The 15474-nt window shown below is 57.3% G+C and overlaps 3 protein-coding genes across 3 annotated transcripts; all 3 read left to right on the top strand.

Moving 5' to 3' along the window:
- Positions 1 to 1522: 1522 nt before the first annotated feature.
- On the top strand, positions 1523 to 1813 carry PHYSODRAFT_474184 (hypothetical protein; the record flags this gene model as incomplete). The annotated part of the gene is made up of 1 exon (XM_009517781.1): positions 1523 to 1813. The coding sequence occupies one exon, from the start codon at positions 1523 to 1525 to the stop codon at positions 1811 to 1813; it is 291 nt and encodes a 96-aa protein (XP_009516076.1).
- Positions 1814 to 7066: 5253 nt separating this feature from the next.
- Positions 7067 to 7762, top strand: PHYSODRAFT_322427 (hypothetical protein; the record flags this gene model as incomplete). Its single annotated transcript, XM_009517780.1, has 1 exon — positions 7067 to 7762. The coding sequence occupies one exon, from the start codon at positions 7067 to 7069 to the stop codon at positions 7760 to 7762; it is 696 nt and encodes a 231-aa protein (XP_009516075.1).
- Positions 7763 to 8684: 922 nt separating this feature from the next.
- PHYSODRAFT_309542 (hypothetical protein) lies at positions 8685 to 9863 on the top strand (the record flags this gene model as incomplete). Its single annotated transcript, XM_009517779.1, has 2 exons — positions 8685 to 8741; positions 8874 to 9863. 2 exons carry the CDS (start codon positions 8685 to 8687, stop codon positions 9861 to 9863), a joined length of 1047 nt encoding a protein of 348 aa, XP_009516074.1.
- Positions 9864 to 15474: the final 5611 nt, after the last annotated feature.

Here is a 15474-nt window from a genome sequence, read left to right as displayed (position 1 = left end):
AATCATAGGACTACATAGCTAGCCAATCAGGGGGCGCCCTGTTGGCGACCGCTCGTGCGATGATGTTTGACGGCATTCGGAGAGAGCTCACTTCTCCTTTTGCCAACAACTGAGCACTAGTCTATTAGATGGCATTAAGAGATAAATAAAGCTTAAGTTTGACCAACCAAAACTGAGTTTTAACATCGACCCTCAGTTAAGATTGTTCCCGGTTGGTGAGCGGTTCCAGTAAAGCTAAGGTGAGGCAGAGAATAGGATGATTGGTGCACGATGAGGGCGCAACACAGTAGGGTGGTGGGGACTGTGGCTAGAGACCACAGAGGTCGCGGCAGGAACTGCGAAGCCTGCTATGATCGTAAGGGCGAGGGGGTTCGCTCGCCGCACTCGGGCTTGAGCTCCTGAACGCGAAGTAGATAGAGAAATACGGATTACCTGCGGGACACAGCCCAAAGACTCTATCCGGGGGTGACGGTCGCCGATAACGTGTCCTCCCCACCGTTCCTATCCGAAGGACGTCTGGTCCGGCGGCCAGTAGCTGTCTGGTAGTGCCTCGCACTTTGATCTCTCTCGCTACGCCCCCCGGGCTACCTAGGCGGACGCACTACTATCTCTGGCTGAAGAATCAGCCGACGCGCAATGGAATTGGCGTGGTGGTTCAGGAACTAGCTACATGGTGGTCATGACAGGCACCTTCCGGGCATGGCTACGCGGAACAGTTCGTGCGGGCTTGGTGTACACGGGCAAACCAGCAGCAGAGGGCTGAGAGAACGTTTGAGAACGGATGGGAGAGAATGAGAATGCATGAGAATGGATGAGAACGGATGAGAACTAACCAAAGTGGATCTGTATTTATCACAGTGAAAGCGAATTGAGATCTAAGTGAGATGGCTACGGCACGTAACGATCGCGCGGCGCGCCGCGTCGCTTCACAAGAGCGAGCAACACGTGAGGCAGCGGAAGCTGCGAAAAGACAAGCGACCATGACATTGGAGACGGACGACGGCGGCCTCGTGACGCTGGACACGGAAGAGATCCGGCCGTCGACGGGGAACACGCCGATGGGCACGGGCTCTGGCGGAACGAGTGCTGGCGGCCCAGGCCGCAGCGGTCCGAGCACCAGTGGCACGGGCACTGGCGGCACGACGACGACGACGACGGGAACCGGAGGCGGTGACACGATGGCCAGCAGTGGTGGCCGTGGACAAGACCAAGTACGCGACAGAAATGGTCACGCCGGAGGCAGAGGCAGTGACCAGCGCGAAGACGACACGGGCGCGGTTCGTGGTGGCGGTGACGCTGCCCGAGCTGGCGCAGGCATGACGAACACTGGTGGCGCGGGGCAGGGACGCACGCCGGCACCGGTGGACGCTGGGCGCTGGACAGCGCGCCGGCGCGACCCATCGTGGTCCGCGAGAAGGTGAAGTCGTTGAAGCTGACGAAGTTCAAGGGGCTGGACGACTCGATGCCCGTGACGGTGTGAATGAAAACTGTGCGCGCGGAGGTACGGCGCCAGGCAGCGACGATGGGCGTCATCTGGAACGACAAGCAGCTCTACCACGAGGTAGCTGCGCACTTCGAGGGCGAGGCTCAGCGATGGTTCGCGACGGTCATGGAGTCCGTCGCCGAGGCGGACGAGAACATCAACACGATGGCAGCCATGCTACGGGCGAAGTGCATGGCCCAGCGCACCAACCCCAAGGTGGTGGACCTGTTGAACGCGCGACAGCAGATGCGTGGCGAACGGCTGGTGGAGTATGCACAGGCACTGCGCAAGATCGGGGAGCGCGGCGACATCAGCGAGGACTGGCTGTAACAGGGTTACACGCACAAGTGGCTACAGCCACTTGTGACTCTAACAGACACGACGTCTGTTAGAGGTTCGAAAGACTTTCTCGTCCTTGGTGTAAACACACCAAAGGCTACATACATTTACGATCACCATGACGGGTGGTCCATAAAGACTTAGGATTCCTATTGGCTGAGAGCAGCATCTTTTAGCCAATGAGCGACATGCATAGCATTGGAATTCTGCCAACCAGCCGTAGGCAGATTCCTATCTTAGAATATTACATTTAGAGGAAGTCAGAAACATAAAACAAAAATAGCAGTTCTCATTTTAACTCAAAAACATTATTTGGATCGTTTATTTAGATTAATCTATACTCGGAGGCCCGAGTATAATTAACTCTAGTTTAAACCAAGCTACGCTTCCTCGTACACGTGCGTACACGTGTAAGCTAAAGTAGTGAGCCAAAGTAGGCCCATTACACCTGGTAGCACTTTGTAGTCCGTCCAACGACCGACTACCTGAGTTCGTACGTTACCGCACGAGCGCGGAGCTGAGAACCCTTCCCATCGATACAGAGGTGCCCATGGAAAGCTCCACTACGCCTGCAACTCACGTTGTACGCGCTGACTGTCTCCACCTGTCGGATCCAGAGTGGGAGGCCCTCCAACGACTGTCAACAGTCATTGGTGAGGCGGCTGTAGCTACAATGCTGCGTACGCTAACGCCGACAGAGTAAAACGGTGTTGCTCTGGGTTTCATCCTGAAGGAGCAACGCGACGTTACTGCTACTACTGCGGTGCCGTCTGGGACGACACCACGCGCGCAATCGCTAAAGCTCAATGTGAGTAGCTATGTCGGAAGAGAGGGTGAACCTCTCCTCCGTTGGCTTGTCAAACTCGACACTGCCAATGCGGCTCGACGTATCGTCGACTCGTTGTCCAAGGTTGCGTTCGCCATGTCATGTCTTGGCGGACGAGCGAGAAGTTGGGCGTATGGACGCCGAATCTCTGATCCTACGTGCTTCAGCACGTATGAGGCTTTCAAGGAGGAACTCAGACAAGCGTTTGAGCCCCCGCAAAATGAGTTTCGGTCGAGGGCAGAGTTCCTCGACCTACAGCAGGGTAAGCATGATGTCCATGCTTACGCGCAGAGAGCACGGTACTTGGTCTCGAACATTGTGACCAACCCGATAGACGAGGCGACCAAGGTCGTCCCGTTCATAAAGGGTCTGAGAGATAGGCCTGTAAAGTCCTATCCCTTCCATGAGTACCCAGGTACTCTCGAAGCTGCGATTACTCTTGCGATGCAGGAGGAGTTTAGTCTGAGGCAGGCTAAACTACAGGCGAATGCGTCGAGGCTGCAACCGCCTCCGGTCGCGATAGCGGGAGGTCCGGAACCAATGGACCTCTCGAATGCAACGGCTGTTGGTTATCAACAGCAACAAGGAAGTAATGTACGATGCTTCCGTTGCGGAAGGATCGGTCACTATGCCCGAGAGTGCACGGCACCCGTGCACCGAGATGGTGGTCGACGCGGCGATGCCGGGCATCGTCGCGGACAAACAAAAAACGCTGGAACCCAGTAGGCGCGGGGCGCCCTACTGGTACCGCGTGTCGGCCTTGGACACGCGACACTGAGGACTGCAGCCCCCAGTGAGGTTCATCCTCACTGCAAGAACCAAGATGACAAGCCTGACCTTGTCTTCCTGAATGTGAACTCGATGAGAGCAAGCGGCTCTCTCCGTGCTTTGGTAGATTCTGGCGCGTCGAAGAACTTTGTTCGACTGCGAAGTCTATCAAGGCTTGACTTCGAGCATTTAAAGATACCTCGAAGTATGTTGGAAGTACGACTGGCAACAGGTGCCGTCGTGAAGACCGAGAAGCGCATGGTGCGTGCGCTTCACGTATGAAGATCAAGAGTTTGTCGAGACTTTTATCGTCCTGGATCTGGACGATAAGTTTGACATTGTATTGGGCATGCCGTGGCTTGCACGGCATGATCTGGTCATCGATTGGGAAAAGCGCACTCTCGTGCGCTTCGGTCGCGACAGCGGAACAGTGAGCGATGGCCCTGTTGACGCCACACACGCACAGACAGGTGCGCGTGACCCCCCCACTCGAGACAGCGCCTAATGCCGCTGTCCCGGAGCGCCTTGGGCGCGCGCGAGCACACGCGCAAGAGCAGCTAGCGTCGGCGTTGCCGCTGGCAACTAATGAAGGAAATATGTTGACCTCGGAGGTCGACACCCGCTTTTCAGCGAATCAGGAAGAGTCTCCGGCCTCAAGGGGCACGGATGACGCAGGCGAGTCACACGTCTCAGCCGTGGAGGCTGACGCGAATCTGATTGGATCAGGTCTGGCCAATAATAAGAGCCAAGGTGACGTAACGCCGTCGACTCAGGGAGTCGATGGCTTGGGTGCTTTTGATTCGTCGGCTCGGGGAGCCGACGCACCGTCCGTAATAGGGGTCTCCGCCAATGGTTGGCGTCGAGGTAAAGATGGCGTGTCGGCTCCGGGAGCCGACGCCGGAGGCGGTGCGGACGGTTGCAAACGTCCCGCACCGGAAAAACTTGCATGCCGTCGTGCAGCCCGGCTGCACGACGAAGCGCCAGGCGACCAAGCCGGGCTTGAAGTCGCTCGCCCGCGGGATGAACCCGCCGGCGGTACAGAAGAAGAACATCCGTCCACGGCTGGGCCTTGACGAGGTCAAGAACCAAGCGGAGCCGGGCTCCGCAAAACAAGAAGACGGCGCATGCGAAGATCGCTGCGCAAGTCTCGGCCTGGGGCCGAGACGCTACAAGAAATGTCTGCCGGGCAGACGGAGGCTGAGAAGCCGGACGTCGAGACGTTGAACGTCTTGACGCGTACCTGTACCGGGTTCCGGTACAGGGAGATGACTCTCGCTAATCCTCCGACGCAAGCGTCGGAGTTGACTTCTCTTCCAGTCATGAGCTGGAAGCGCTTCGCGCGTGACTTGCACGATGGACGCATCGAGCAAATATGCATTCTCTCGGACGCCGAGAGAACGAAGAGCGAGAATGAAGAACTGAGGCAGTTCTTTATGGAGAGCACCACTGAGAGCGAGGACACTCTAAGTGCGAAGACTAAGAAGGAGCGCTTTGAAGAGCAGAGCTGGGACTCGTTGAAGACGAGTCCCTACTACGATATCTTACGGGAGTACGCGGATGCGCTTCCGGAAGAGATCCCTGCGGAGCTTCCGCAGGACAAGGGCATCCAGCACGAGATTGATCTCGTGCCGGGCACGAAGTACTGTGTCACGCGGCAGTGCCGCGAGAGCAGGTCAAGCCGATCGACGACTTCTTTGAGAGTCGTCGCAAAGCTGGACAAGTGCGGGAATCGAAATCCCCGCACAGTGCTCCGACGTTCTGTGTCAAGAAGCCACAGGGCGGCTGGCGCAGCGTTCATGCGTACAACAAGCTGAACGATGCGACGATACCGGCGCAGACACAGATACCACGAAAAGATGTCATCATCGATTCGATGGCCAGGAGCACTATCTACAGTGCTCCTGATCTGCGCGACGGGTTCTATCAGATCCTCATGCGTGAGAGCGATATCGCTCTCACGGCTGTGAGCACGCCGAGCGGCATGCTCTGGGAGTGGCTAGTGATGCCGCAGGGTCTGAAGAACGCCCCTGCGACCTTCAATAGGTGCGTGACGCACTTGTTGCGCTCGGTGCGCGACTTCGCACCGAGCTACTTCGACGATGTGTTCGTCCACAGCCGGGCTGCAGACGGGATGAGCGACGTTGAGATGCACAAGGTGCATCTCCAAAGGCTGCTTGCGCTCATGCGCAAGCACAAGCGCTATGCGAACCTGAAGAAGTGCATCTTCGGGGCGAGCGAGATACCCGTGCTCGGGTGTCTCGTCGGAAAGAACGGTGTCCGCCCTGACCCTGAGAAGGTCAGAGTGATCAATGAGTGGCCGACGCCGTCGAACGCCAAGGAACTGCGGCAGCTCCTTGGCTTGGTCACGTACTTGTGCAAGTACGTGAAGGACTACGCGGGCATGATACGCCCGCTGTCACAGCTCCTGAAGAAGGACGCCGAGTGGGTTTGGACTGCTGAGTGCCAGCAGGCCTTCGATGCAGTCAAGCGGGGCTTGACTGAGGCGCCAATCTTGGCGGTGGCCGACCAAGATCGCCCATTCCACGTTGTGTGTGACGCATCTGACTTCGCAATCGGATGTGTCCGAGACGACACAGGAGAGCACCTCGTGGTGCACTGCAGCTTCTTGGTGACGAGCGCATGCCCGAGCGACACACTGGGCAGCGTCGCCGAGACGATACTGAGGCAACTGGCGGAGGAAGGAGGCGTCGACGAAGACACTGAGGGCAGCGCCGGCGACGACAACGAGGGCAGTGAGGCACTGCAGCGACATGAGCAGCGCAGCGCGGGTCCAGAAGTGAACGCAGGGACGGGCGTGGCGCGTGCTCCGGACCAGAACGTGGCGACGTCCACCAACGGCGAGATCACGCACAGAGCGAGCGGCGGTGAGGACGGCGGGTCAGAAGCGGCGAGAGTGCCAGCGGCACGGATGACCAGTAATCTTGTCGGCTCAGAAGGCCGATGTGTACGAAGAGACGCGGAAGGAGGTAGCGTAACGGCTACCGGAGCCGTGCGCACCGGCGACGATGGTAGTGGTGGAGTTCCTGGAGCGCGCCACGACCAAGAATAGCAGCAGGGCGGCGGCCGGATGGCGCTAGGGCAACAGGCGATGCTGCTGCACGACCGCAGTTAGCAGTACGAGGCCAAGGGAGGAAGTGCAAGGCACGCGCTGACGTCGCGGTTGAAGAAGAAGCTGCTCAACAGCAGCGCCTGGCGAAGCGACAGCAACGAGATGCAGCACGCGAAAAGAGAGCTGCACGGCGGCATACATTTGGTGAAATTTATGAATTCTATTTGAATAGAATACCCCTCTTTTCTAACCTCGGTACCAATATTACCTGACTCAATGCCATTTGGTACCTAGAGACAGACGAGTGCCTGCAGGTTCTGTACCCATGTACCTCGATGGCCCGGTTATATACTTCCCACTCAGTGCCTTTATCAACGATCTTCTTTCTCTGCTTGCTTCTCAGAAATGGAAGATTCAAAGAATATGTAGCCATTCGCAGCCGTAGCCATCATTTCGGAATGGCTACACATGTTGAAGGTGCATTTCCCTATCTTCGCTTACTCGTATTCATCGGGTTACGAAGGTTAACATTTTAGTCGCTAAGCATCTTGTCCGGTTAAACAGCTCGTCAAAGCAGAGGATGGCGCGCCGCTTGTGGTTCAAGCTTCAGGAGATCTCGATCGAGTTTGCTTCTCTGACCGACGGCGTTGGCCGTATTCGGGATCTTCGAGAGAAAATCGTCGTCCGCTATTTGAACCGCGACGTTCAAGATCAAGTGGAGTTTTATGCGTCTCCAACAGAGCAACAAGTCAATCGACCTCTCGACCTCGACACTAAAGTGGACGGTCTTGGAGTGGAGTTGGAGCTCCCGATTCTGGTGGATGCGCCTCTGGTGTTTCCTCCAATTCGCATCGTGCCGCATGGTCTGGTGCTCGGAGCGCCGCGCCTGGAACGCGCTCAACTGCTGGACAAAGTGCACGCGAGTCTGATAGACGACCGACAGCGATTCGTGCTCCTGGTAGCGCCTGAGGAGTCCGGTAAATCGTCGATACTCATGCTGTTCGCTCACCAATACGCTGAGCTTTATTGCATCGAAGTTCCGTTCATGATCGAGAGAGGGTCACCTTTTAACGTCTTCCGGAAACGATGTGGGCTGGATATCTGTATGAAGGAGTCTTCTCTTTCCAAAATCCAACAGCACGTGATCATGATCGACGACGCTCAAGACAAATACGAGGACAAGGCATTCTGGAAGGCCCTGGTAACGGAGTCCCCGTCGTGGTTGCCCAGTAATATCCGCTTTATCATTGCTGCAGCCCACGCTCTCGAAGGCTGAGTGGAAAGTCCCATCGAGTTCCAGTCGATTAAGACGTTCACGAGGACCGATTTCCTGGTAACTGACGAGGAGGCACACGAGTTCTTAGCGTTGCCAGCCGTTGGATTGCCCGACAAAGGACGACAAAGAAAAGCTGGCCGAACTCATTGTTCGTGAATGTAGGGGGGCTTTGAGGGTCGGCGTCACCTTTTTAATTAATGAGTTCCTCTTCAACCCCATGCCATCCGAGTCCAAACTCCTGTCGTATCGCTGCCTCCAGCAAATGGATATGTGCTTCGGTAAACCTGCCACGCCAATTCACAGGAGATTCAAGCGGTTTCTGACCAAGTGTCTTGCTCAGGCCTCAGACGCGGTACCGTTGGGGTCGAAACTTGCCAAGAACGACATGAAATGTCTCGTGAGTTTGAGGAAATCCGCTGTTCTTGTCCAAGAAGTCGAACGGCTAGTGCAGTTTTCTTCGCCATTGGCCGAGAGGTTTTATTTCAAGGAGCTTGTGCCAGAATGTGCAGGCTGGGACCCAGATTCGCTGCATGAGCTTGTCACGATGGTCTTGGGCAGCATGTCAGCGTCTGTGCTGCGTGTCAGCGCTGGTAGAAATGGTGGTATGCCCACAAAAGTTACTTTTCGGCAGCAATTCATGAGAGGTATCGCAGTGAGTACGTACTGGACAGGCACCATTTGCCCTGAGCTGTCGTGACAACCTCCTCCATCACCCTGACGCCGTCGGCCTGTCCTCGGCTCAGAAGTGATTTCGTATCTAGGTTCACTCCTTCACATGGGTTCGTTCTCGTACATGTCTTAGTTGATGCCAGGCTAACCTCAATACCAGTTCTCTATTTGCCAAGAAGGACTCACTCGGCTTTGGCACTTTGGAAATTTTCAAATCAATCAACGACCAGGATCACCCGTCGGCCAGACAGCCATGAACCGCTCCAAGGACAAGGGCGACAAGGAGCGCTATCTCACCTACTCCATCACCGTCAAGCATGGCGACATGGAGAAGGGCATCTAGGACGAAGTAGTGACAACGAAGATGCCCAAGTTCACGGATGGAGGCCCCAAGGAGTTCCTTGAGTGGGTCTACCACTTTAACCAGCTCGCCAAGATGTAGGAATGGAGCGCTGAAGACAAGTTTCGCAATGCTCGGGTCCTGCTCGAAGGAGACCTTCTCGATCAGCTCGACCAGCAGCTAATCGCCGGAGACGACGACGTGCGCATGGACGACAAGGAGTTCAACAGCGCACTGTACAAGGCATCGGTCGTCGTGATGCCTGTGGACTACGCAGTGAAGATTCAAGAGGAATTGTGGGAGATAAGGAAGCTCTGCAGCGAATCCCGCGCCGACTACAACAAGCGCTTTCGCACGTTGGTGAGGATGGAACACGTGGTGGCCGAACTGCATGGCGGCACACATCTCGCTGAAGACGCGTTGTGCCGACTCTACAAGCGCGGCTTGCCATTTGAGTGGCAGAGCAAGTATGACTCGAGCGGCCAGTCGTATCTCACTATTGCAACACTAGTTCCCTACTTCGAGCGCATCGAACAAGGAGAGCAACGACTACAAAGCAGAAATCACAGTCGCGACAACAACAGCAATTACCGTCCAGGAGGTAACCGTGGACAAGGCCGTGGACGTGGAAGGTGTGGTGGCTTCGGCGGAAACAACAGCCACCAGAACAACTCGCGCAACCAGCAGCAGCGCAACCAGCACCGTGGCAACGGTGGCAACAACAGCGGCGGAAACAAGTACTGCATATTCCACCGCACCTCCTCGCACTCCACGCAAGAGTGCCGCGTACTCCATGGCCAGAACCAACAAGATGAGCACCAGCAAGCCGACCACGAACGCAGTTTCAGCTCCAGAGGACGCGGTGGTCGTGGTGCAGGAAGCCGTCCCAGCCAGACGTTTGTCGAACGACGCAGCCAGCGTGACGCAAGTTCAAGCGATGAAGAATATATGTTTGTCGGGCTACAAGACGAAGTTAAACGCTCGCAGCCCCCAATGCGCGCGATGATTAAGCTGGAACATGGGAAGGAGCACTACAAAGCTCTACTGGACAGTGGATGTTCCCGTAGTCTCGTGAGTGCTGAGTTCGCATAGATCGCGCAGAGCAAAAGTGGCTTAGACAGCTCTGAAGTCTCGTACAAGTTAGTGCAAGGTTCGGCCGCCAGCACTGGATCGCTAGTGGTCCGCTTTCGAATTCCCAAGTTGAAGCGTGACACCATCACTAATCACCGCTTTGAGGTCCTGCCCTCGCCAGACGACATGGTCATGACAGCTTTGGGTATCGTTCTCGACTTCAAGAACGGTCGTGTGATCTGGGATGGAAGTGAAATGCCTATCGAGGTTGGTGGAAAGCTTGCAATTCCCCGTCAGTCAACAGCCACAGACGACAACATGGATGATTCTGCAGATGAAGTGCTTTTGGCCGAAGATGAAACCATTTCTCCAGCTGATTTGATGCCTAAGTACGTGGATGACGCGCTGAAACATTGCTACCTGAAGCTACTCGAAGAGTATGTTGATCTCTACAATGGGCGCCTCGGCAGGATCCGCCTCGCCGATTATGTTCTGCCTTTGCGTGCCGATTTTGAGCCGACGCACGCGAAACCGTACACGATCCCCAGGAGTCTGGAAGACGCTGCGCGCAGAGAGATACAACGCTTGCTGGAGTTTGATGTGATTGAGCAGATCTACGGGTCGGAGAGCGCGTCGCCGGCGTTTTTCCTGCGAAAGCCCAACGGATCGCTGCGTTTGCTCGTGGATTTCCGAGCTTTGAATCGTTGTCTACGCCGCTCTCCCTATTACGTTCCTAAGACCCGAGAGATTCTGCAGCGGGGCTGCCGTAGCTTTGCGTCAGAGGAAGCTTAACAGACTCGCAGAGTCTCAGCTTAAGATCGCCCGTTCTAATACCAGAACGTACGAGTCCGTACACCCTACGGACTCCAAGAGTCAACCCTTAACTCTTAACTGTGTGAATCTCAAACTGAATGTATTTCCCTTTATTGCGGCAAAGCCGCCTACGGTGTAAATGTATCCGGTTCACTATCTAGCATAGTGAACCCTAGTCATATGCATAATCAGTGGCTCTGAAGCCATGTACTGATTCTCCTACTGATTTAGATTAGACAGTGTGTACCCACTTCGTAACCCTTCGGGTAACTCTCGTGTAACCCCGTTACACCCTCCCCCACCAAACCGTGGACACGGGTGTGCACGCTTAACGGTCAGCCACCGGGTCTTGTTCCGTCAAGCCTCCTTCTCGAACGAGTCAATCCACATCGCGTGGACTTCTCTGAGAACTCCTCGGCGCAACGCGCCCTCACATGACTGCAAGTCATAAAGCCTTTTGGTCTTTCAACCGCAGACAGCCTCTCGCGAGATCCGCCTCGGAGCCTCGCTCCTCTCGTGCTGTTGCACTGCGTGCCTCCGCACCTCCGCGAACGCCAGCGCCCGCGCGCACACCCTCGACGCCTTCCAGGCTCTCGGTGTCCGAGTACTTCGCGGCGCAACGCCTGAAGCGCAGCTCGCAGCACGCAAGCCCCAGCTCTCCTCGAACGCCAACCCATCAGATCATGGATCCTAGGGAACTCTATGGTGAAGAGGGTGAGGTGGACGAGTCCATGGAGGGTTCCCAGAACCGAGGAGATGCGTCCCCACTCACGCGACGCTCCCCGAGCCGCGGCGACGCTTCGCCCACAACGTCAACACGCCGTGAACAAGGCTCGCTGGCCCCAGTTGGCTCTCCGAGCCGTCGCGATCAAGAGCGCCCCGCGCACACGTCTCCTGTGCGCTCGCCGAGCCGTCCACCTGCAGAGCGCGCTGCGCCGTCGATTGAGGAGTCGCGGCCACCGCTGCAAACCCCAAACCCGTTCCCTGAACGCTCTTCCGGCCTCTACGAGCTGCGCGCGCTTACTGAGCCACGGTATTCGCCACCTCGTGGTGAGGGCGTGCCCCTGGGCCCGTCATTTCCAACCCTTTGGACAAAGATCAGTCCGAGCAGGTTGCGGCGCAGATGGCTCCCACGCGCTCCCACCGCCCCGAGCTGCGGCCTCTGCTGAACCCCAGCACTGCAGACTACGGCTTCCGGCCTCGCGACCCCGCGGAGGCTTGTCGCCAGGCGTTCCAGCAGTCTCTCGCGCTGCACACCATTGGGCCCGCGGCCCGTACTCCGGAGGAGCTCGCACTGCGTACGCTTCTGCGACAGCGGCTCCTCACTCCACAGTCTACGACTGTCGCGGAGTATCGCGAGAGGCTGCGGCTGCAAGCCCAGCAGAAGTCCGTGCCCGCCATGCGGACGTACCCGGTGGTACTTAGCCCGGGGGAAGGCTCAATTGAGTACGAAGCTCAGTTCGAGTCTTGGGCCGAGCACAGCCGAAAGCTCAGCTCCATGGACGCTCTCCGAGCCAGCTTCAGTGAAGTGGATGTTCGCATTGAACGCAAGCTCCGCTTCGATTTCGCGAAGGTCCGAGCCAAGCGCAGCCTCTCGGGACTCGCCCAGCCGTAGACCCAGTTTATCGCTGCGCGCTTCGCTCCTTCGAGCACTCCAGCCGCTCTTTCCCGCGAGGGAGTGAGCGCTGTGGCTCAGGGTCAGCCTCGGAGCAGTGTGGCTGACCCAGCAGCTCCCCATCGTATTGCCGGGAAGCGCGGGACGGCCGGCGTGTTGGTTTTGAGCCCTCGGGGCGCTGGTGATCAAGCTGATCAAAAGCCTCCACGACGTCTGGGCAGTCTTGGTGGAGGGGCACCTCAAACTCCCATGAGTTATCGGAGTGAGGGTACCCTCGCCATTTCACCAGATACTGGTTTTGACCCCGGCACCACCGCTTCGCCAGGAGGCGCTCCACATGGTAATGTAGATACCCATGCTCATCGACCAGGGCCGGTGGAGGCCGCTGTGGGGTCCTTTGCGACTCAAAGTGAGCTCTTGGAGGTGCGGCAGCAGGCGGGTCGCCTTCGGGATCATATCCATGACGTTGATGCACGTCTGGGCCGGACTGCCACAGAACTCGACGAGCTCGCCGAGCGGACGCGATGAATCGAGGTGCCTCGAGCGGTTTGGGACCGTCTTGGGGCCCTGGAGGACTGGGTGCGATACTATCGCGATCGCGATGAGCAACGTGGCCGGGAGCTCGGGGAGCTACAGCGTCAGCAGGCTGTGCTTCAGGGTCAGCTCGACCTCCTGGCCCGCATCCAGGCTCCGACTGCCGCGCCTCCTGTGCCTGCGGCTCTCGCTGTGCCCGCGGCACCTCCGGCGCCGATTCTTCCGCCTGTGCCTGCGGCGCCCGCGTGGATGGTCGCGTCCTCGACGCCTGCGACTGCGTCCTCGGCGACCGCGACCTCCGCGCCTGTGACCTCGTCACCCTAGGTGCCTCCATCTGCACCTGCATCGGGTCCTGGTACGGGTTGAGCAAGCCCACGTAGAAGACGGGGTGCGTCCGCATCTTTTTCGGAAGATTGAGCGTGTACGCAAGGCCCTTCTTGGCCACAACCTTGAAAGGTCCGATGAAGCGCGGGCGCAACTTCGTCTTGAAGTCGGCAGACACTGCATGTGTAGGTAGGTTCTTAGCATTAAGCAGCACCAGGTCCCCGACCTCATAACTTTCAACATTGCCTCTGCCCCTGGCATCTGCATGTTCCTTTTGCTTGTCTTGGCTCTCAGCCATTGCGTCACGCACATGTCGTAAGACACTCAGACGCGTCGACAAGAAAGTGTCAACCTGTTTACGAACAGTAGCCGGGCTGACATCGGCTAGCCGATCAGCTAAATCGGCTTCTCCTCCCCCACCAAGCCCGAGGCCACCATGTGGTGGCGTCAGCGGGACGCGGGGGTGAGACAAGCTGTTCACGTAGAACGGCGTGTAGCCTGTCGAGGCGTGCACGGCGTTGTTCAACGCAAACTCAACGAGTGGCAGCATGGCGCTCCAGCGCTTCGGCGTCTCAGCGCAAATGCTGCGGAGCACGTCCTCGACGACGCGATTCACGCGCTCTGTCTGATCATCGGTCTGCGGATGGTCCGCCGTGGACATGTCCAGCTTGGTGCCAAGCACCGGAAAGACCGCGCTCCAGAAGTGGCCCGTGAAGCGGGGGCCTCGGTCCGAGACAATCGACTCCGCGAGTCCGTGTTGTCGAAACACTCGGTCCAAGAACAGCGTTGTTGTACCTTTATCATCGATGGTATCCGGCACAGCCGCAATGTGAGCCATCTTGCTCAGTCGGTCCACGAAGACCACGACTCCTGTGTTGCCCGCCGCGTCCGCCGGCAGGCCAAACACAAAGTTCATACTCATGGATTGCCAGCAGCCCGAAGGGACAGGCAAACTCGCCAACGGCGCTGCAGCATGAGGTGACGCCTTCACTCGCTGACACGTCTCGCACGTACGCACATAAGTGCTCGTCCACTTTTACATCTTCGGCCACCAGTAGTGGGTGCTCACCGAGCTGTAGGTCTTCTCACGGCCAAGATGGCCGGCCAGCGGCGTGTCGTGTGCCTCATAGAGGATGCGATACTTCAGATCCTCATCATGAGGGATGACCACGTATCCTCGGGGCCGGTGTTGTAGAGCAACAGGCCCCCATCGAGGGAATAACGGTGTAGCCGCGCGCGCAGCCGCACTGACAAATCCATGTCCGAGTCTTGAAACTCCTTGCTCCCCAGAGCCTTCAGCAACGCGACACAAGTGTCGTCCTTGGCATAAGCCGTTCGGATCAGATCCGGTAATGACGAAGTCACGGTCGTTACATGAGCCAGCTCATTATCCGGCCTGCGTGACAGCGCGTCCGCAAGGACATTCTGCCTGCCAGGCTTGTACTTCACCTCGAAGTTGTACTCCGCGAAGAAGGACAGCCAGCGGGCCATCCTATGCGAGAGATGAGGCGACTGAGTCGCAGTGCGTAACGACGCATGATCCGTGTAAATCACGAACGGCAGAGAGCCCAACAGGTGAACCATGAACTTGACGAGCGCATACTTCATTATAAGTAGCTCCTTGTCGTGGACAGGATAGTTTTTCTCCGCAGCCTTCAGCTGGCGAGATTCGAACGCCACCACGCGCTCGCGCCCCTCGGTGTCTGCTTGCAGCAGTGCACAGCCGATGGCAAAGTCCGAGGCGTCACAGACGACACTAAACGGACGAGCGGGGTCTGACAAAGCCAGAATAGGCGCATGAAGGAGACTGTCCTTAATTGCCGCAAATGCATCTTGATGCTCGGTTTCCCAACACCACTCCGCATCCTTCTTCAGGAGATTGGAGAGTGGCCGAGCCATCTCAGCGTAGTTCTCGCTGTACTTGTGCAAGTAATTGGCCAAGCCAAGCCACTTGCGAAGATCCTTCTGGTTCTTGGGAACCGGTCAGTCAACAATGGCCTTGACCTTGACCGGGTCGGCCCTCAGGCCACGCTTCCCGATGAAGCACCCTAAGAAGGAGATCTCTTCCGCTCCGAAGATGCATTTGTCAATGTTGGCGTACAACTTGTTTTGACGCATGCATTCGAGCACAGCACGCAGGTGCTCCACATGGTTCTCCATATCAGTATTTTCGTGCTCCGCACGACTGTGGACAAAGATGTCATCGAAGTACGTTTGCGCGTACGGCCGATGGGGCCTGAAGAGCTGCGTCACAAGACGATTAAACGTCGCTGGCGCGTTCGAAAGCCCTTGGGGCATCACCAACCACTCCCAGAGCATGCCGCTCGGAGTACTCACCGCAGTGAG

Source organism: Phytophthora sojae (assembly GCF_000149755.1).
Source record: "Phytophthora sojae unplaced genomic scaffold PHYSOscaffold_1, whole genome shotgun sequence".
Taxonomy (NCBI): domain Eukaryota; phylum Oomycota; class Peronosporomycetes; order Peronosporales; family Peronosporaceae; genus Phytophthora; species Phytophthora sojae.
Note: the sequence above shows the minus strand (reverse complement) of the source record. Positions and strands in the feature narration are given on the sequence as shown.